This window comes from Bombina bombina, chromosome 4, assembly GCF_027579735.1.
Source record: "Bombina bombina isolate aBomBom1 chromosome 4, aBomBom1.pri, whole genome shotgun sequence".
In the NCBI taxonomy this organism is placed as follows: domain Eukaryota; kingdom Metazoa; phylum Chordata; class Amphibia; order Anura; family Bombinatoridae; genus Bombina; species Bombina bombina.
In genome coordinates this window covers 770,502,640-770,526,381 of record NC_069502.1, presented here as the reverse complement: position 1 = coordinate 770,526,381, position 23,742 = coordinate 770,502,640, and the positions used below count along the sequence as shown (strand labels likewise).

The 23,742-nt window shown below is 37.1% G+C and overlaps 1 protein-coding gene across 5 annotated transcripts in view; it reads left to right on the top strand.

Moving 5' to 3' along the window:
- CEP43 (centrosomal protein 43) overlaps positions 1-23,742 on the top strand; it is a 93,064-nt gene that overhangs the window by 4,647 nt on the left and 64,675 nt on the right. For 3 of the 5 annotated variants that reach the window (XM_053711108.1, XM_053711106.1, XM_053711104.1), the window contains exons 5-10: positions 6,500-6,588; positions 7,730-7,867; positions 11,054-11,083; positions 13,548-13,604; positions 16,985-17,055; positions 18,599-18,660. In XM_053711108.1, coding sequence (XP_053567083.1) covers positions 6,500-6,588; positions 7,730-7,867; positions 11,054-11,083; positions 13,548-13,604; positions 16,985-17,055; positions 18,599-18,660 — 447 coding nt within the window. The remainder of the gene's footprint in view (positions 1-6,499; positions 6,589-7,729; positions 7,868-11,053; positions 11,084-13,547; positions 13,605-16,984; positions 17,056-18,598; positions 18,661-23,742) is intronic. The other 2 variants (XM_053711105.1, XM_053711107.1) reach the window with 2 other exon arrangements.

The window sequence follows — 23,742 nt, the reverse complement described above, 5'->3', positions numbered from 1 at the left end:
ACCCCCATAGACAAAAATAAAAATGTAAAAAGTACCACTAATATGAGGTGATGCAAAGCAATGAATACCATATAGACTTTTACATTTTCTTGTAATATGTATTGCTAATATAACTTCTACTGAAAGGCTGTTTAAAGCAATTATATTTATGATATTTATTTTATATTTGTTGCTTTAAACCATCTTTGATAAAAAGGTGCTATTGGTAATTATTTTTGTAATTGTCATTTTTTCTTAAATTTAGCTTTCAAATTTGTTGCTAGGCAACAACATGCACACTTTTCTGCAACGCACCAGCAGAGGCTAGCAAAAAATCTCTATATTACACATGCCCAGTATAGCAGGGGTCAGCAACCTTGGGCACCCAGATGTTTTGGCACTACAATTTCCCATGATGCTCTGACAGCTTAAAGAGTGTCTCAGCATCATGGGAAATGTAGTTCCAAAGCATCTGGGGGCCCAAGGTTGCTGACCCCTGCAGTATAGGGCTTCTGAGAAGTGACAGGATGCACAGAGAAAACATAGTTTTAAACATGACAGCTACCTATGCATCGTGCAGGCAATTGCTTAGCAGGGCATTTCAAAGTGTTTATTTAGTACATTTTATTATATATATATATATATATATATATATATATATATATATACACACTTTATTTTCTGTATTCCTTGTTCTCATTTAGGGCTAGATTACAAGTGGAGCGCTAATTTATTGCGTGTCTGTAAATGGGCATATTCGCCTGTTTTATAGGTGCCATTATAAGTTACATTAATAGCACTCCGAAAATGAACTATAGATCAGATCTCTTGTAAATTTTCCAAAAGTGTCCTAATTGGCCCCAAAATAAAGTATATTTTATTTTTTATTAAAAAAATTTAGCTTTTTTTTCTTAAAAAATAAATAAAAAATGCACAAGGCAGTTTTTAGGGATTAAAGTTGGCGGGTGTGGGGTGTTAGAAGAAAAATGACACTGGAAAGGGCCTTTACATTGTGTTCTATGGGGAACTGTGTGTTCCCTGTAAATATTTATGTATATACTTATATACATATATATTTGTGTTAATATTTGTATATATACACATATAAACACATAAATATATATGTATATTTAAAGGGATAGTAAAGTGAAAATTAAACTTTCATGATTCAGATAGAGCAAGCAATTTTAAACAGTTATCAAATTTGCTTTGTACTCTTGCTATCTTTTATTGAAGAGTAAAACTAGGTAGGCTCCTAAGAGCTCAGGAGTGTGCACATCTCTTTAGTACTCTATGGCAGCACTGTTTTGCACCATTATTTGTAGCTTTGTTATACAATGTTGCAAAACACTGCTGCCATAGAGTACTAAAGAGACATGCACACTCCTGAGCTCTTATGAGCCTGCCTAGTTTTACTCTTCAATAAAATATATCAAGAGAACAAAGCAAATTTGATAACAGAAGTAAATTGGAACATTGTTTAAAATTGCATGCTCTATCTGAATCATTAAAGTTTTAATTTGACTTTACTGTCCCTTTTAACATTTGACTGCCAATCGTTGTGCAACTTACCCCCTTCACTGTGTACGGCTTGAGAACGAGGCCCCCTTGTAGCCTATGGAAGCATGCTCTCGTGAGTGCAATGCGAGGTCACGTTTGCATTGCGGTTAACTTGTAATACCAGCGTACATTTGCGTGCGCTGCTATTACTAAGTGGAGCGCAAATATCGCCCTTGCGAAAGCAATATTTTGCGCTCCACTTGTAATCTTGCCCTTAATGTTTGTTAACCAAAGCACTGTTTTATGCCCCTTCAATTTTACTTCTATTTAATCATCCAAAGTTGTTTAATGTGGGTACATGATCACTCCATGTATTTATCATTTCCATTGCTACAAATATGATCTAAAAAGTTTGGCAGTGGTAAAATTTGGGGGCAGCAGATTTTTCCAGTGCCTGGAGCAGCACAAAGATTAAAGGGGTTACTTTACTCAAACATTTTCTCCCCATTAATGTGTTCCCAATGATCGACTTTACCTGCTGGAGTGCATTAAATTGTTTTCAAGTATTTTTATTACCCGTATATTGGTATTTTAAATATCTGATTTAGCCTGTGGTATCCCCACCTATCCTGAAAGTTTTTGGCCTTAAGGCCAAGCTGTGTAAACACAGCCAGTAGAAGAAATGACACTCCCAGTGGGGTACAGAAAATATAAGGTAATAAAATGTTAATTTTCCATTGGACTCTCCAAGTATTGGTGATTGGTTTAAGGACAGATATAAGATAAAGAAGCAGGTAAATGTACACATAGGGCTCTATTTATCAAGGTCTGGCGGACCTGATCCGACACTGCGGATCAGGTCCGCCAGACCTCGCTGAATACGGCGAGCAATACGCTCTCCGTATTCAGCATTGCACCAGCAGCTCACAAGAGCTGCTGGTGCAACGCCGCCCCCTGCAGACTCGCGGCCGCCAGCAGGGGGGTTGTCAATCAACCCGATCGTACTCGATCGGGTTGATTTCCGGCGATGTCTGTCCACCTGCTCAGAGCAGACGGACAGGTTATGGAGCAGCGGTCTTTGTGTCTGAAGACTCGCCAGAAACACGGCCCTTCAAGCTCAGTACGGAGCTTGATAAATATGGGCCAATGTGATAAAGTAATGAGATCTGATTATACCTACAAGCTCAACCCATTTTATTAGGTTGTGGCTTCAAAACATCAGCTAATTCATAGACACAAATAAACCTTAAAAAGCTAATCTCATACATTATACTCTGCAGCTGGTAAAAAAAGTAATTGGAAACGCATTAAGGGAACAACAATTTTATAGTATACTGTCCCTTTAAATACACCTCTGCTTGTTGCTTTATCTCCAGATTTTTTTTTATTTTTTAAATTTGTAGCTTAGGTTTGTCTTAATACTGGTCTTAGTTTTTGTCACAATTGTTTTTATTCATTGCCATTTCCTTTAGTATGCAAAACGGCATAATCTGGTGGCTTTTTTTTTTTTTTTTTTTATTTGGTTTTAAAATTAAAAGTAGCACTTGGGGACACACAGGTCCCCTGTTCAAACAGACACAAACAAAAGGATCAGGCACGCAGGTACAGATACAATTACTATCAAAACATTGATATGTCATAAGTAAATTGCAAATATTTGTGGTGAAAATAGTTCACCTAGATTGAACCCTGATGCGGGCTCTGAGTATGGGGGGGGGGAGGTGATGTGTATAAATTAAATGTAGTGCTCCTAGGAGCAAAGTCAGAACGCGTTATATTAATGAATTTGATCGCATATATTGAGGAGCAGGTTCTGCAGACATACTAGTCAACAAAAGGAGTAAGTGATTGCTTTAAAGAAAAGGCAAGACTATTAGGAAGTGTCACTGCTAGTTGTAGAAGACAAATGCTTAGGAACAGTATAGAACAAATCTATAGCTGACGGACAACCACAAGGTATCATATGAGGGAGGAGTAGCTAGAGGCGCTTAGATCAAGGGCTTTTGTACTTCAGGAGGAGAAGAATATATTCCAGTGGTACATAATATCATGGCAATCTCTCAATATTCCAGTAATATAAGCTAAAACAGTGAGACATAGGAGCATGAAAGATAAGTTAACGTAGATTGGAAGGTCACTCCTCTAGTGACCTTCCAATCTACGTTAACTTATCTTAGGGTGGACAGACACTCCAAAAATAACTGGATGTCTAGAGTGTTACTTCCTTAAAGTGCAGGTAACAAAAATTTCCCGAGACTAAAGAGATGCACACGCCCCGTACCTGGCACACACCCCGTACCCAACATACACACTGTACCTAGCACACGCGCCTTACCTAGCACACACTGTACCTGGCACACACTGTACCTAGCACATGCAATACCCTACCATAACCAATACCTAGCATACACTGGACCTAGCACAAACAGTGCCCAACATACACTGAACCTAGTACACACTGAACTTAGCACACATAGAGAACTGCATCTAATGGAAAGCCAAAGTGGGTCTTTAGATGCTGGTGCCCAAACTTAGCACCCCGAAAACCTACACTGCATAAGAGTATACAAATAGCAAAATATAATTGTGCTACACTTTAACACTTTGAAGAATTTATGCCATGAAGCTATGTACAGTGACATCCTGGAAGTAAACCTACTATGGAGGTTTCATAAATGTTAAGGAGGGTAGTACAATAATCTACGGTTGTATAGTGAACGTATATGTTCATAGGTAACTAGCATAACTAAACTTTGACTAGAATATAACAATAGACTGAACTAAAGATCCCACATATGACGTCTCTTGTTGTATGTGCAGGTTTGGACCATATAGTAGTATCATATGCATAACAACAAATACTTTTTCTAACAGCAAATTATCAGAATAGGGATCCCATAGAAACAATTAGCAATAAGGAAAAGCAATGGTTAAATTGAGATACCATTAATTGGTGATGAGGCATGTCCATTTAAACATAGAATAACAAATGGCCCAATATAATTCTATATTTACTGCACTGTAAACTATATATGCGTTATTAAATATTATTTCTATACATAAAAGCCAACCTAAAATCCATGGTATATATAAATATATATATTCACTCTCTGGCTATAAGAGCTGTGAGATTGTCTCCGGTAAAGGTATTATTTTCTATACTGAACTATTAAACGGTAAGATATCTATGAGTCTAAATATATCTTCCAACTGAATTTATGGAAGATTTATAAGGAGTGTATAGTATAAAGAACTCTCTATTCAGACCTATAAAACCCAGAAACATTTGCTAAACGTTTGTGCATATAGACAAGCATGCATGCCTAGTAAGCTAGAGCGAATTCACCAGGCAGCAAGATCTAAAATATCCTTAGAGATACAATCCTGTGCTAGAATTGGGTTCTGTTGTAAGTCCATCATATTGTCAAGCGCTAGACTTTATGTAACTAGATATTATCAAACACTCTAATAGATAGACCTGGGAGAGAGATGGTATCTCTGGCAGATTTTTTTAACCAATCCCTGATCTGTTGCAAAAAGTCTGGTCGGCTTTCATAGGACATTCTTGCTTGCATAAAGGAGTATAGAGGGATTGCTGTGTAGCAAGAAATGGACATGCTGCCGTTGAATATAATGCCAAACTGATAATGCCAAACTGATCCCAAAAACAACATCTTCAGTTCAGAGCATATCGTGGGCACTTCTTGGGGATGGGCTTTTAAATATGAAGGTAGGAATGTCCCCATCGATATTGTGTACCTCGATCCCCAGCGATACAACACCGCTTACAGTAGCACTCTCCAAACTTTGACCTCGCCCCAGGGTCAAACATTAAGCACATGAAAATCATCGTAGGCTCGTTAAGGGATATCGTAAACATTTGAAGAAATGGTAAAATCCTAAAAAGTCCAGGAGACAGCAACATGGTGGAAAGGTACATATCTTACCCCAAAAATAGTTGTCTCATTCCCTATTACCGACACTTGGTGACCTGATACTGGGGCGCTGTGCATGTGCAGGCCTCCTCCGCTGTCACCCATTTGCTCTGCTTTATTTTAATGTACTGATTAGAGGCAAGGTCAGCATCATACAGTTACGATTGTAGCATGGCAGTCAAAACTTATGTTAGCTGTATGTCTACAGCCATACTCAATGCACAAGCCCCAAACCGTGGCAAATAGCGGGTGAGTGTGCGGTGTAACCCCTGTGGCAGCCAGCCTCTGTTATAGTAGTGTTCTGTGTCGCAATCACGGACCCTTCTGTCATGTGCCAAGCTTCTGTGGTAGTGCAAGGTGGTAGTGTTGGGGTTCTTCATTGAAGTATGTATGTTGTGAGTGAGGCGTTGTCTTACCCCTTATGTCTGTGTACCTCCTTTGTCCCCAAGCTCTTTACCGCGGTCATATTGGAGCTCAATTGCGTGCCCTTAAGATTCTTGCTTGACTGCCATGATATTGCAAGACGGCATTGCTGAGACAATTCCTGCGTAGTATTGGGATAGGCCGCAGTGTTGCAGTGTTTCTCCGTGCTGGTTAGACACTAAATTTTGAGCTGAAACTCCACCTCCAAAAAGCCACCTGCAACTGGTCTATCTTAGATGTAAGGTGTCAGGAATGCATTTGTGGCTTTAAATCAGGTTAGATTGCGTTCCGTTAGAGGAGCTCCCAGGGTACGCAGCCATCTTGGTCGGCTGTTAGCTCCGCCCCCGGCTTTTTTTTTTTTAACTTGCATGTGTTGCTCTCAAAGTGACATTATTTAGCAAAAGAAACACTTATTATTAGAGTAGTTGTTCTGATTGCCTATGTATTTAATTAACTATCATAAATAAGGTGAATAATTAATACAAAATATTTTGTGACTTTGCTTGTTTCTGTATAATTTTCTGTCATGGTTTTTTGTGTAGCTGTTCATTTGTGTATGAATATAGTACAGTGGCTAAATACATACATTTTCCTTTTAATGCTTTCTTTTTTTTTTATATATATTTTTTAAAATAATGTTTGTTTTTGTTTTGTTTTTTTAGGTCGTTTAGTAGCCGGCCTTTTTACGGAATTTCTTCAGTTTTTTAATCTTGACTTTACGTTGGCAGTATTTCAACCTGAATCATGCTTAGTAAGTTCATTTTAACTTAAAGTTTAAGTCAAAAGAGTTAAGAAAAACTGAAAACAAAATGTATAAATAGTCTAGTGTATATTGTGTGTTCTCTCTCTCTCTCTCTCTCTCTCTCTCTCTCTCTCTCTCTTTTTTATTTTTTACTTTTACAACTATTATGCTTATTTCCTCAGTACCAGATCCACTTATTTATGAAAATAATATAAACATAATATTATGTATGTAGGATTTGTGTGTTCTGACCCTAAATAATGTTACGTAATCAAATTGAAAACTACTTGTATATTCTCTGCAGCCATAAAAGTATATGCAGGCAAAATGACACGTTTAACTGTTATTAGTATACTATAAAGCACCTTGGAGATAAAATGTTGAAGATAACCCAAGTCTAACGTATCAATGTAACTGAGTTCTTTTTTTTTCATGAAAGCTGTAGGGATGTAGAAGTCTGTTTTTAAATTTACCTCTTTTAGCTCACACCATGAGTGCATACAGAGTCATGCTCAGGAACATGCACACATCTTAAAGGGATATAATACTCAAGTGATGCAGCATAACTGTAAAAAGCTGACAAAATAATATCACCTGAGCATCTCTATGTAAAAAAATATATTTTACCTCACAATTCCTTAAGCTCACCAGAGTAAGTTAGAGCAGCTGAAACAAAACACAATAGCCAATCAGCATCAGCAGTGCTAGGATCTTGTATTGCTTTGCTGTGATCTCATGAGATTTCACAGTAAACTTCCTTAAAGTGGATAAGAAAATAACATGACTGTGCCTGCACATGCCAGATGCACATTCCCTTGGAAGTCCTGGGACTAAAGTCCTTTTACTGTCTGGTGTGAATACTTAGGAACTTTTGAGGTAAATATCTTCCTTTTTTACATAGAGATGTTCAGGTGATATTGTCTAGTCAGCTTTTTACAGCTATACTGCATCACTTCTAAGTGCTTCAACATTTGGGTATCATGGCCCTTTAAGCACAATCTGTAAAACTTGTTTCAAACATTGAAACCACTGCAATGGTAAATTTAAATAAATTGCACATTCTATCTAAATTATAAACATTTAATTTTGACTTCCCTGTCCTTTTTTTAACTCTCTTATTTTTTTGGATTTTATTTTTATGTATAAACAGGGAAATGTACCTGATGATCGAAGTCATTTAGCAAGAGACCTTGGAATAATGGAATCAGAAGGTGCTAAAAATGGTCCTTTGCTACTTGAATTAGTGAAAAAATGGCGTTTAAAGGACAAACTAATAAGTGGAGGCGAAGTAAGGATTTTTCTTTAACCTTTTTATTTCTTTATCTCTTTATTTTTTTTTATTTTTTTTTGTGTATAAGTGTAAATGTCTAATTTAACAGATTTTAGATGGACCATACATTCTACTGCTTAAAAGCATTATCTTGTTGCCTATTTTGTTTTAAGTTCAATACATTCTTATTCTCGTCCTCTCTGGTAGTAATAGGAATTGGGAAAAAAAAATAATATAAAGCAAATAAAATCTATAGGCCTAAGTAATGCACATTTAGTATATAAGAAATAATTTACGCAGTGATTTCTTTCACCAGCAAAAAAATCAAAACAAATTAAGTTTGGTAAAAGAGTAGAATATATATATATATATATATATATATATATATATATATATATATATATATATATATATATATATATATATATATATATATATATATATATATATATATATATATATATATATATATAAAAGCCTTGGGTGCAGCAAACAAAATGCACAATCTTGAAGAAAAAGCACACTCCAAAGGACTTACTATAGCTTCCACTTTAATGTGTTAACGTTTTTGAGCCTTAGCAGCTCGTCCTCAGACAGACAGAAATTGAATGTTGGTTCAATTTCTGTCTGTCTGAGGACGAGCTGCTAAGGCTCAAAAACGTTAACACATTAAAGTGGAAGCTATAGTAAGTCCTTTGGAGTGCGCTTTTTCTTCAGGATTATATATATATATATATATATATATATATATATATATATATATATATATATATATATATATATATATATATATATATATATATACATACATATATATATATATATATATATATATATATATATATATATATATATATATATATATATATATATATATATATATATATATATATATATATATATATATATATATACATACATATATATACTTAGTCTTGCCTTATGTCTTTCATCTCTGCAGGATCAAGACTAATTTAAAGGGACAGCATACTGTTTAAACACACTTTGAAATTACCAGTTAATGTTTGTTTTTTAGCCTCTCCCCCAAAAAAGAAACAAAAAAACCCCTGAAACTTACACCATGCACTCATACCTTGGGGCTTAACAGACACAGTATAAAAAAAAACAAAGTTCTTAAAAGGACACTGAACCCAAATTTTTTCTTTCGTGATTCAGATAGAGCATGCCAATTTAAAGTGCCCAGTTTTTAATAATCCTATAAAAAACAAGGGCACTTTAATTCATCAAATTTGACATTTCAAGTATTTTCTTCAAAAAGTCCCTTTTTATCCTTAGAGCAACTTAAAATTGCATGCTCTATCTGAATCACGAAAGAAAAAATTTGGGTTCAGTGTCCCTTTTAAAGACCAGGGCTATTTTTACATTTCTGCAGTGTTTGTGTTTAGCTGAAATTTTCCTCTTACTCATTTACTGTACCCACACATATTATATATTGTTTTTCTCGCCATTAAATGGACTTTTTAAAGATACCATTATTTTCATCATATCTTATAATTTACTATAAAAAAAATTATAAAATAGGATGAAAAAATTGAAAAAACCCCACACTTTTTCTAACTTTGGCCCCCAAAATCTGTTATACATCTACATCCACCAAAAAACAACCATGCTAAATAGTTTCTAAATTTTGTCCTGAGTTTAGAAATACCCAATGTTTACATGTTATTTGCTTTTTTTTTTCAAGTTATAGGGCAATAAATACAAGTAGCACTTTGCTATTTCCAAACCTTTTTTTCCCCTCAAAATTAGCGATAGTAACATTGTAATACTGATATCTGTCAGGAATCCCCAAATATTACTTGACATGTATATATTTTTTTTTAGAAGACATCCCAAAGTATTGATCTAGGCCCATTTTGTTATATTTCATGCCACTATTTCACCGCCAAATGCGATAAAATAAAATTTGTTCACTTTTTCACAAACTTTAGGTTTCTCACTGAAATTATTTACAATACCCAGTTTGCAGTACAGTTAGTTTTGTTTTTTCAATAAAAAAAGTATTTTTCTGTAGTGTAGCTGCCCCCGCTCAATGACCTACCACCACCACCTCCTCGATCCCTTAGATACAATCCCCCCCCCCCCCTCCTCTATCCCTCCTTCCCTTAACAATTAGTTCCATAGTGTAGGGTTCCCACGTGCTTGTGCGCGCGCCCGCGCAAGCTTCCCGCACGTGATCACGCCCCCCTCTGCTGGATATCCACCAGCGATGGCCGCCTCCCTTCTGCTGCTCCCACCCACCAACGATCGGCACCATCGCTGGCCAATGCAAAGAGGGCCACAGAGTGTCTCTCTCTCAATATCGAGGCATCACTGCAATAACATGAAAGTGTCTTCCATTGCTTGAATCCCCTGACGACGTACAGGGTACGTCGTTGGTCGTTAACAACTGTTTTTTGTACGATGTACCCTGTACGTCGTTGGTCTTTAAGGGGTTAACATATATCATTATATTATTTGATAGGGACCGTCCCTGATTTTGATTCTGTTCCTTTGAGACAGCCATATGTCCCTCTTTACAGAATTTCCCTTAGCCCCACGCACATGTTGGGAGGTATGTTATAAGTATGCTGGGATTGTACCACTATAATACCAGATTCTGAGTACTAATATTTGATCAGGGGTTTATTTTGGCACTAAAATAACTTTCTGCTTCAAGGGACATGAAAAAATCTTGCGTTTTCAGCCCTATAATGAACTAATTCCTGCTCCCCCTGTTGGTGTAAAGTAGAACTGCTGCAATTTCATTGTTTTCCTTCTATTATTATTATTATTGGTTATTTGTAGAGCGCCAACAGATTCCGCACCGCTATTAACAAAGGTGGAGTACAAAAAAACAGTTATAGGGATCAAATGGGTAGAGGGCCCTGCCAAGAGTTGCACTGTTGTAGTCAGCTCTTGAGAAGGTGATCAACAAACAGCTGGACTCTTAAGCTTACATGCTAGGGGGGTTCAAGGGATAGCAATGGAGGAGAGGAACTGGTATAAAGAAAGGTTAGCGTAGGTTGTATGCATCCCTGAACAGTAGAGTCTTTAGGGAGCACTTGAAGCTTTTATAACTACAGGGATTATTTGTGACTATGTAGAGTTGTGTTTGGATTATTGTTTATCATTGTTATATGTTTGTTTTTGTTTTTATCCCTTCATTGGACTGTTTAATTTTCTTTTGATTTCTTCCTCTAGCAGAATGATAAACCTGTCTCTGTTCCTAAGGTACATGGGTCTATTCTGTTTGTTTTTTTCTTTCTAATCTATATGTTTGGCTCTTTATTAACTTGCAGATCCCATGAGTAAAAAAAAATAATCTATTTGGTAAAGATTTTGTTTCAAATTCTGCAGGAGTTTGCATAAGGACTATGTGCTGCATATTCTTCATAATACTTGATTAAGATAATACTGAGCTACTTAGAACTGCAGAATTTTCCATGCATTTTGGAGATGAAAATGGCTTTTTTTATGTCAAATTTTAGAATGGAAAAAAAAAATCAACAAAAAACAAACTTGTGCTTTGATAAAAGCTTTCACAGTTCGCAGGGTCTTATGTTTAAGCCCTGAATGCTTTTACAAATGTAATTATATTAAAGGGACAACATCTAATTATGCATAGTAAGAACACCCCGCACACACAAAACAATGCAATTTCCTGTAGTTTCCCTTTTCCTGTAGTTTAAAGGGACATAGAAGTAAAGGAAAAATGCTAAAATACATTATTAGAGGATTGTAATTGCTGCAATTTTACATATAACTACTTTTTTTTTTTAACTGCCGCAAAAGAGTTAAACACATAGTAAAGGCCCTTTCCAGAGCAGTAATGTGGTACCGGGACATAGCTGAACACATCTGGTGAACCAATGACCAGAGGCATATGTTGTATAGCCACCAATCAGAAGCTACTTCCCCGTTGTGCATTGCTGCTTCTGAGCCTACCTACGTATGCTTTGCAATAAAGAATACCAAAAGAACTAAGTTAATTTTATAGTAGAATAGTCAAATCAAAAGTCTCTTAAAATTGTATGGATTGTCATTGGCTCATCCACGTGTTCAGTCAGCAACCAGTAGTGCATTGCTGCTCATTTAATAAAGCATGCCCAGAGAACAAAGAAAAAATTATAATAGGTGTAAATTAAAAAGTTGCTTAAAGGGACACTGAACCCAAATTTTTTCTTTTGTAATTCAGAAAGAGCATGCAATTTTAAGCAACTTTCTAATTTACTCCTATTATCAATTTTTCTTCGTTCTTTTGCTATCATTATTTGAAAAAGAAGGTATCTAAGCTTTTTTTGGTTTCAGTACTCTGGACAGCACTTTTTTATTGGTGGATGAATGTATCCACCAATCAGCAAGGACAACCCAGGTTGTTCACCAAAAATGGGCCGGCATCTAAACTTACATTTTTGCATTTCAAATAAAGATACCAAGAGAATGAAGAAAATTTGATAGTAGGAGTAAATTAGAAAGTTGCTTAAAATTTCATGCTCAATCTGAATCACGAAAGAAAATTTTTGGGTACAGTGTCCCTTTAAAATTGCATGCTCTATCTGAACCATGAATTTAAAAAATGGGTTTCATATCCCTTTAATTGTCCTTATTAGAGTAAGATATGTCGGATAAAAGGGCATGTTTCTAGACTGTAAACAAATGTAAAATTGCCAACAAAATTACATTTTAAATGCCTTTAAAAAATGTATTGTGCTTGCAGACATTTGCAAGTGTTTTTAATGCTGATTATATACTAAGGCTATATAAAGGATTTTTTGTGTCCCTTTTTAAAGGTTACAGTATGGTTTATTGAAATCTTTAGATTAATTAAATATCCACTTTATTTGGTTTTATGGTGACCAGAAATGGAAAAAAAATATGTGGAGTAACTAATTTTAATCATGCACAAACGTTTGGTAATTATTATTTTGCATAATATTAATTGACTTCCTTTTTTTTTATAATTATGAACCTGTTAAAGGGAAATTAAACACTTAATAAATGCTAGATAATATGATGCATTCAAAGAAAAGATTAGTCTGAGAATAACATGTAGATGTGTCTTTACATTTTAAATATTGACAAAATAAGTGTGAAGTTTTAATGTCTATAAAACAAAGGGGGCTGCCATGTTGTAACTTATGTTACCTTCTCTGCTGTAGCCAATTAGAGGCAGTTATAAATAGGTCACTAGAGTCAATGGCTGTGTGGAATATAACAGTGGTTCTGCTCTTCCATTTATAACAGGAACTGAAAAGCTCACAATTTCAGAATGGAATTACAGGAAAGAGGGACAAAATAAATAAAGTATATTGCATAATTTTTTATATATATACGATGATTTATCATTTTAAATTGCCATCTCAAAGTGTTTAATGTTAATTTAATGCTGTAAATAATTTATTTTTTTTGGCTCACAAATGCAGCACTAGTTCTCATGCAAAAACCTACCACTTATTTCTATCTCTCCATTTTCAAATCTAACTCTTCTGTTGCTCTATTTTTCATTGAGCTTTTAGCATTTTCCTTTTTCAGTCCTATCTAGCTGTTAAAATCTAAGCAATATGCATGTTTGAAAGTTTATTTGTTTATTTTTTAAAATGTTTTCTCTCCTAATTAGTTGTGTGGTACGTATGTACCTCGGTATTTTAGTATGATACATCGCATCTGACAAAAATAACTTTTGTTCCTGTTATAGGAGTTATCTCCAAAACAAATTGCTGAAGCACAGAAAAAATTTGATTTTTATGACAAGGTGAGTTAACTTTCAGTATGCAAATAACTTATTATTATTGTAACTCTATTTTTACACACATGCTGTAATAATGAAAGCTAATGCTAAATTTATAAAATGAATGTTCTAGAGCAGCATTCTTCAAACTACGGGTCAGGACCCATTTCTGGGTCGCAAATGCCATTTTTACTATTTCACAACTTGTGTGTGTGTGGTGTGTTGTAGGAGAGCGTGGGTGGTGTGTGTTGTAGTAGAGCGTGTGGGTGGTGTGTGTTGTAGGAGAGCGTGGGTGGTGTGTGTTGTAGGAGTGTGTGTGTGTTGTAGGAGAGTATGTGTGTGTGTGTTGTAGGAGAGTGTGGGTGGTGTGTGTTGTAGGAGAGTGTGGGTGGTGTGTGTTGTAGGAGAGCGTGGGTGGTGTGTGTTGTAGGAGAGCGTGGGTGGTGTGTGTTGTAGGAGAGCGTGGGTGGTGTGTGTTGTAGGAGAGCGTGGGTGGTGTGTGTTGTAGGAGAGTGTGGGTGGTGGGTGTGTAGGAGTGTGTGGCTTGTAGGAGAGTGTGGGTTGTGGGTATGTGTTGTAGGAGAGTGTGGGTGGTTGGTGTTGTAGGAGAGTGTGTGTGTGTTGTAGGAGTGTGTGTGTTGTAGGAGAGTATGTGTGTGTGTTGTAGGAGAGTATGTGTGTGTGTTGTAGGAGAGTATGTGTGTGTGTTGTAGGAGAGTATGTGTGTGTGTTGTAGGAGAGTGTGTGGTGTGTGTGTTGTAGGACAGTGTGTGTGGTGTGTGTGTTGTAGGAGAGTGTGTGTGGTGGTTGTTGTAAGAGAGTGTGGGTGGTGGGTGTTGTAAGAGAGTGTGGGTGGTGGGTGTTGTAAGAGAGTGTGGGTGGTGGGTGTTGAATGTGAGTGTGTTTGTGTGTTATTACCTTTTACAACACTTTCAGGTTTGACTTCAATCAGGAATAAAGTACGAACACATTTTAGTCACTTTTTCAAATATTTCAGCTATCTTGTTGTATATTATCTCAGAAATATTCAGATTAAGCATAAAAATAGGGTCACAAAGTTATGTGGCATCACGGCACTGGGTCTTGCGAAAAAAAAGTTTTAAGAACGCTGTTCTAGAGTACACCCTTTTATTTCTATGTCTTCACCTCCTTCAAAGGGGTTAAAATATAGTTAAGGGGAACGTTTCTGTGTGGTGTTTGATTTATTAGGGTAGCGTGTGAAAAGGCAGCCAGTAATATGGGAGAATTTTTCAGCATTGTTACCAGATGTTCCAAGAGTGCACTAAAGGTAGATAGATTAGTGCTGTCGAGCAGCTAACAAGACTTGTATGATATTACTTTTTCTTTTCAGTCAGTATTGCTAGCATGGAGTCAGAGTAAAAACATTTGGAACCAATATTTTAGTTTTTGTTTCTTGTACAGCAGGTTTTAATCCTTGCTAAATGTCAAATGCATTCTGACTGCAAATATTGCAGCTTTTTCACACCATTTCATGTTTAAAGGGACACTGAACCCAATTTTTTTCTTTTGTGATTCAGATAGAGCATGACATTTTAAGCAACTTTCTAATTTACTCCTATTATCATTTATTTTCTTTGTTTTCTTGCTATCTTTATTTGAAAAAGAAGACATCTAAGGTTTTTTATGGTTCAGAACTCTGGACAGCACATTTTTATTGGTTGATTAATTTATCCACCAATCAGCAAGGAACAACCCAGGTTGTTCACCAAAAATGGTCCGGCATCTAAACTTACATTCTTGCATTTCAAATAAAGATAGCAAGAGAATGAAGAAAATTTGATAATAGGAGTAAATTAGAAAGTTGCTTAAAATGTCATGCTCTATCTGAATCACAAAATAAAAAATTTGGGTTCAGTGTCCCTTTAATCCTATTCTCCAAACCCTTCATTTTGCTTGTTATAAAAGTCTCATCACAGAGAGCTGCCTAGTTTGGGAACACGTGTGCAAGATTTGCACAGATGTACTTTGCATCTGACATCATCAGCTTTGACAGATTATTGAAGTGATGTAGATGCAACATGTTTTGCACACTCTGTATCTGTATAGTGGCCGCAATTTAAAAAAAAAAATTGTGCGCAACTTCGTTTATTTTTATTTTATACTTTAGACATACATAAGTAGATCATGCTGACAAACTTCATAAAAAAGTAGAGCCGGTCTCACTTAAAGGGATATGAATTCCAAAAATGTGTGATTCAGAAAGAGCATACTATTTAAAAAAAAAAGTTTCCAATTTTCTTCTGTTATCAAATTTGCTTCGTTCCTGTGATATTTTGTGTTGAAGAGATACCTAGGTAGGTGTCTGGATCACTACATGGCAGGAAATAGTGCTGCTATATAGTGCTCTTGCAAATGGATAACATTCTTGCAAAACAGCTGTCATATAATAGTGCTCCATAAATGGGCTGGCTCCTAAGCATTACGTCTCTGCTTTTCAACAGATACCAAGAGAATGAAGAAAAAATGATAATAGTACTAAAATAGAAAGCTGTTTAAAATGGGACGCTCTATCTGAATCATGAAAGAAACATTTTGGGTTTCATATCCTTTAAAGGGCCATAATACCCAAATGTTTAAACACTTGAAAGTGATGAAGTATAGCTGTAAAAAGCTGACTAGAAAATATCACCTGAACATCTCTATGTAAAAAAGAAAGATATTTTACCTCAAAAGTTCCTCAGTAGCCACCTCCCATTGTAAAGGATTTCTAAGCAGCATGTCCTGGGACAGCTGAAAGGATGAGCCTCGTTTACAATGAAATCTCATGAGAGTTAAGTAAGTCAAATCTCATGAGATCACAGTAAAAGAGTTCATGACCTCAACACTGCTGATGCTGATTGGCTGCTGTTCATTTCTTCATTTTTGTATTTTTTTTTTACCTGCAGCTGGGCTGCAGCTGAGTATAACTTTTTACACAGAACTTACTCTGCTGAGCTGAGGAGATTGTGAGGTAAAACATCTTCCTTTTTTACATAGAGATGCTCAGGTGATATTTTCCTGTCAGCTTTTTACAGTTATACTGCATCAGTTTCAAGTGATTTAGCATATGAGTATTATGTCCCTTTAAAGTATGGGAACTCCTGATTTTAATCCTTTCACTCGCCTATTCTCCCATCTCCCTCCATATTTGGTGACAACCAACTTCTCTTTCTCCCACTCTTTTCTATCTCTCAGTATACAGTAGATACACATTAAATCCTACATTTTTTTTCTATTCTCAGTATTCTATTAAGAAGGCAATTTATAACAAAAATACTTAGATATGTTTATATGCATCAGTTTGTGATACAAATCTGAATGTTAAAAACATAATGGTCTAACTTTAAAAGTAAAGAATATGCTATAATATTTACTATTAATTATTTCTATTTGTTTTATAACAGGATAGAAATGGTTTAATCAGTAAAGATGAGCTAAGGATTCTCTTCGTTGATCTTTTCCCTCATTTTCACAGGTAAACCAATCATATAATATGCACTATTACCCATCTTTTGTTTCTAAACGAGCAAAGACATTTTTGAAGAATGAGAATGTTTTTGTTTTGCATTTCATATTTTGCATTTCTTTCTTCTTCATTATTATTATTGTATTTGTATTTTTTTTTTTAATTCTGTAGATAAGCTGGAAACATCTGAGCATTTCCCAAAGTTTGGATTAATTAGTGATCTACAATTTTACACATGGTTAATAAAGGGACATGAAACCCCATTTTTTTCTTTCATGATTCAGATTAAAATAACTTTTTACTTCTTTTATCAAATTATCTTTGTTCTTAATATCCTTAGTTTCTTATGTTAAAAAGCAGTGAGGTCTAAATCACGAAAAAAACATTTTGGGTTTCATGTTCCTTTAAGGGGTTCATAACCACTCTTCTTCAGTCTTGGTAGCAATTTATGTGAGTCATAGAATATGTAATATGTATTTGCCAAATTGCCACCATGTTTCAATTGATGAATTCTATCTTCCCCTTCATACGCTAATAATGACAGGTGTAAGAAAAAAAAAAAAAAGACTAAGACAAATTGACTGCAAGTGATTAGAAATGGAGGACCCTAGAAGGAGGAAGAATATAGGAATTGAGTGTGGTCATTGTTTGAAATGATGTTTGTAATCCAAACACACATGTGAACCATGGTGCCTCTCTTGGTCTCAGAACCCCTAGTATCTAAGTGCTTCTAGTACCAAGAAATGTAAAGTACTTTAAAGGGACAGTCCACCTTAGTCATCTTAAAGTCTTACCTTTAGATAAAGCTGCTAATAGCCTCCTGCGTCTTTTCTATATCATGTAGCAGGAATGGTAAAAAAAAGTTATTTTAAAATAAATATTTTTTTCTGGCCACTATGAAATGGCTGTCAAGCTCCACCCACTGATGACATCACAATCTGTACTGAAGCCAACGGCGCTTCCTGAATGGGATTTTGGCCTGGAGGCGGTGCCTAGCTTCATAGGCATGCCCCCCGACCCGATCCCATCATTGAAATCTCGCAATTGCATGCACAATTGTGTGATTTCAATTTGTTTATATCAGAATGTTCCGATGTAGACAAATTAGGCCAGTCCTGAAAGGGTTAAGAACAGATGTATACATGTTTTCCACAAATATATTATGCATCGGTTTGCCCTCATTTGAGTTGGCACAATGGCATGATAACATTCAGTGCACATTACACACATACATAGATCACACTGACAGACATTACTTAACAATCTGTTAGCGCTCTACAAATACCTGATGATGATAATAATAATAATAAGTAGGCTTACACCACAGCAGTGTTTCTCAACTCCAGAACACAGGTAAAATAATCAGCTGATAAGTAACCATGATTACTAAGCATTAGCTGATTATTTCACTTGTGCTCTAGTCAAGACATCATGAAAATCTGGCCTTTTATGGGTACTTGGAGACTGTGGTTGAGAAACCCTGCACTAAAGTATGGGCACCTCTGTCATAAATCGGTTTATTCTGTTGGAAACTTCTTTTTTAATTTTGCAGGAACATGCTGGAGAGATATGTAAATGATGAATTCAAAGCAGCAGATAAAGACTTCAATAATGGTATGTCATTTCCAGGGACTTTGTATATTTAAAGGGATATTCCTGCCACAATTGGAAATCACATGGATGCATTTCATTTTATAATAGAAGCATTTTTATATTATACATGTATTAGCAAAAGTGCTTCTATTGCTATTTCAAAAGTGTATTTAAGTATGCACCATGCACCAGCATTTTATACACAGCACTTGCTCAGAGAGCTTAAGGTGCTTCTACCATCTGGTAATAACTCATTTTGTTAATTGCTGACATGATACAAGCCCTACTGGCGCTCTGAGCAGCTACATTGTTTAAAAAGCTGGTGAACTGCTTCACATGCATGTGCTGAGACAAATGTAAACACTAAAACAGTGATAACTTTTACTAGAAACATTTTTGCCAACACTTGTATATTGCAAATATGTTTCTACTCAAATATATAATTAATCTGTGTTTTAATTTTGACTGGAATGTCCCTTTTAATCTTCTTTTTTTCTTTCTTTAAATGTTAATGCATAATTGAACCTTGATATTCTTCAAACATATTTTCTCTAAATATCTAACTAATAAATATGATAGGGAAGATCTGAATTCTTGTCCAGAGGAGTGTACTTTATGGGACTTAAAGGGACATAATACTCATATGCTAAATCACTTGAAACTGATGCAGTATAACTGTACAAAGCTGACAGGAAAATATCACCTGATCATCTCTATGTAAAAAAGGAAGATATTTTACCTCACACTCTCCTCAGCTCTGCAGAGTAAGTTCTGTGTAAAAAGTTATACTCAGCTGCAGCCCAGCTGCAGGTAAAAAAAAATAAAAAAAACAAAGAAATGAACAGCAGCCAATCAGCATCAACAGTGCTGAGGTTATGAACTCTTTTACTGTTATCTCATGAGATTTCCCTTAACTCTCATGAGATTTCATAGTAAACTTCCTTAAACTGAATAGGGAAATAAGATGTGTGCACGTAAGCTTGCTCCTTCCGCTGTCCCAGGACAGACATACTGATTTGCTGCTTAGAATTTCTTTACAATGGGATGTGGCTACTGAGGAATTTTTGAGGTAAAATATCTTTCTTTCTTCTGTTATGTGTGATCAGTCCACGGGTCATCATTACTTCTGGGATATAACTCCTCCCCAACAGGAAATGCAAGAGGATTCACCCAGCAGAGCTGCATATAGCTCCTCCCCTCTACGTCAGTCCCAGTCATTCTCTTGCACCCAACGACTAGATAGGATGTGTGAGAGGACTATGGTGATTATACTTAGTTTTTATGACTTCAATCAAAAGTTTGTTATTTTAAAATAGCACCGGAGCGTGTTATTACTTCTCTGGCAGAGTTTGAGGAAGAATCTGACAGAGATTTTTTACTATGATTTTAACCGGAGTCGTTAAGATCATATTGCTGTTCTCGACCATCTGAGGGAGGTAATGGCTTCAGATCAGGGGACAGCGGGCAGATGAATCTGCATTGAGGTATGTGGCAGTTTTTATTTTCTGAATGGAATTGATGAGAAAAGCCTGCCATACCGTTAAAATGACATGTATGTATACACTTCAGTATTCTGGGGATGGTATTTCACCGGAACTACTGTGTTAAGGTCACTAATCCTTTTAATAACTATTCTCATGTTAAACGTTTTTGCTGGAATGTAGAATCGTTTACATTGCTGAGGTACTGTGTGAATAAATGTTTGGGCATTATTTTCCACTTGGCAGTTTTTTGCTTTAATTGTGACAGTTTCGTTTCTCTTCACTGCTGTGTGGGAGAGGGAGGGGCCGTTTTTGGCGCTCTTTGCTACGCATCAAAAAATTCCAGTCAGCTACTTTTATATGTCCTGCATGATCCGGTTCATTTCTGACAGATCTCAGGGGTCTTCAAACTTCTTTGAAGGGAGGTAAATTCTCTCAGCGGAGCTGTGAGAATTCTTATAGTGACTGTGTATAAAAAACGTTGTTTTGTTTTCTTATGTACAAATTTAATTAGTGTTGTTTTTTACTAATGGGAACAGACCTTTGCTAAAAGTTGTGTTGTTTTAAAATTTGATGCAATAACTGTTTTTCAGTTCATTATTTCAACTGTCATTTAATCGTTAGTACCTCTTTGAGGCACAGTACGTTTTTTGCTAAAAAAGATTATAACCAAGTTGTAAGTTTTTTGCTAGTGTGTTAAACATGTCTGACTCAGAGGAAGATATCTGTGTCATTTGTTCCAATGCCAAGGTGGAGCCCAATAGAAATTTATGTACTAACTGTATTGATGCTACTTTAAATAAAAGTCAATCTGTACAATGTGAACAAATTTCACCAAACAGCGAGGGGAGAGTTATGCCGACTAACTCGCCTCACGCGACAGTACCTGCATCTCCCGCCCGGGAGGTGCGTGATATTTTGGCGCCTAGTACATCTGGGCGGCCATTACAGATAACATTACAAGATATGGCTACTGTTATGACTGAAGTTTTGTCTAAATTACCTGAACTAAGAGGCAAGCGTGATCACTCTGGGGTGAGAACAGAGTGCGCTGACAATGCTAGGGCCATGTCTGATACTGCGTCACAGCTCGCAGAGCATGAGGACGGAGAGCTTCATTCTGTGGGTGACGGTTCTGATCCAAACAGATTGGACTCAGATATTTCAAATTTTAAATTTAAATTGGAGAACCTCCGTGTACTACTAGGGGAGGTCTTAGCAGCTCTCAACGATTGTAACACTGTTGCAATACCAGAGAAACTGTGTAGGTTGGATAAATACTTTGCGGTACCGGCGAGTACTGACGTTTTTCCTATACCTAAGAGACTAACTGAAATTGTTACTAAGGAGTGGGATAGACCCGGTGTGCCGTTCTCACCCCCTCCAATATTTAGAAAGATGTTTCCAATAGACGCCACCACTCGGGACTTATGGCAAACGGTCCCCAAGGTGGAGGGAGCAGTTTCTACTTTAGCTAAGCGTACCACTATCCCGGTGGAGGATAGCTGTGCTTTCTCAGATCCAATGGATAAAAAATTAGAGGGTTACCTTAAGAAAATGTTTGTTCAACAAGGTTTTATATTACAACCCCTTGCATGTATCGCGCCGATTACGGCTGCGGCAGCATTTTGGATTGAGTCGCTTGAAGAGAACCTTAGTTCCTCTACGCTAGACGACATTACGGACAGGCTTAGAGTCCTTAAACTAGCTAATTCTTTCATTTCGGAGGCCGTAGTACATTTAACCAAACTTACGGCTAAGAACTCAGGATTCGCCATACAGGCACGCAGGGCACTGTGGCTAAAATCCTGGTCAGCTGATGTTACTTCTAAGTCCAAATTACTTAATATACCTTTCAAGGGGCAGTCCTTATTCGGGCCCGGTTTGAAAGAAATTATCGCTGACATTACGGGAGGTAAGGGCCACGCCCTACCTCAAGACAAGGCCAAAGCTAAGGCTAGACAGTCTAATTTTCGTCCCTTTCGGAATTTCAAAACAGGAGCAGCATCAACCTCCACTGCACCAAAACAGGAAGGAGCTGTTGCTCGTTACAGGCAAGGCTGGAAGCCTAACCAGTCCTGGAACAAAAGCAAGCAGGCCAGGAAACCTGCTGCTGCCCCAAAGACAGCATGAACCGAGAGCCCCCGATCCGGGACCGGATCTAGTAGGGGGCAGACTCTCTCTCTTCGCCCAGGCCTGGGCAAGAGATGTTCAGGATCCCTGGGCACTAGAGATCATATCTCAGGGATACCTTCTAGACTTCAAATTATCTCCCCCAAGAGGGAGATTTCATCTGTCAAGGTTGTCAACAAACCAGATAAAGAAAGAAGCGTTTCTACGCTGCGTACAAGATCTGTTAACAATGGGAGTGATCCATCCGGTTCCGTGGTCGGAACAAGGACAAGGGTTCTACTCAAACCTGTTTGTGGTTCCCAAAAAAGAGGAAACTTTCAGGCCAATCTTAGATTTAAAGACTCTAAACAAATTCCTAAGAGTTCCATCGTTCAAAATGGAAACTATTCGGACTATTTTACCCATGATCCAAGAGGGTCAGTACATGACCACAGTGGATTTAAAGGATGCTTACCTTCACATACCGATCCACAAAGATCATCACCGGTATCTAAGGTTTGCCTTCTTAGACAGGCACTACCAGTTTGTAGCTCTTCCATTCGGATTGGCTACGGCTCCAAGAATCTTCACAAAGGTTCTGGGTGCCCTTCTAGCGGTACTAAGACCGCGAGGGATTTCGGTAGCTCCGTACCTAGACGACATTCTAATACAAGCTTCAAGCTTTCAAACTGCCAAGTCTCATACAGAGTTAGTTCTGGCATTTCTAAGGTCGCATGGATGGAAAGTGAACGAAAAGAAGAGTTCTCTCTTTCCTCTCACAAGAGTTCCATTCTTGGGGACTCTTATAGATTCTGTAGAAATGAAGATTTACCTGACAGAAGACAGGTTAACAAAACTTCAAAATGCATGCCGCGTCCTTCATTCCATTCAACACCCGTCAGTAGCTCAATGCATGGAGGTGATCGGCTTAATGGTAGCGGCAATGGACATAGTACCTTTTGCACGCCTACACCTCAGACCGCTGCAACTATGCATGCTAAGTCAGTGGAATGGGGATTACTCAGATTTGTCCCCTACTCTGAATCTGAATCAAGAGACCAGAAATTCTCTTCTATGGTGGCTTCATCGGCCACACCTGTCCAGGGGAATGCCATTCAGCAGGCCAGACTGGACAATTGTAACAACAGACGCCAGCCTACTAGGTTGGGGCGCTGTCTGGAATTCTCTGAAGGCTCAGGGACTATGGAATCAGGAGGAGAGTCTCCTTCCAATAAACATTCTGGAATTGAGAGCAGTTCTCAATGCCCTTCTGGCTTGGCCCCAGTTAATAACTCGGGGGTTCATCAGGTTTCAGTCGGACAACATCACGACTGTAGCTTACATCAACCATCAGGGAGGGACAAGAAGCTCCCTAGCAATGATGGAAGTATCAAAGATAATTCGCTGGGCAGAGTCTCACTCTTGCCACCTGTCAGCAATCCACATCCCGGGAGTGGAGAACTGGGAGGCGGATTTCTTGAGTCGCCAGACTCTTCATCCGGGGGAGTGG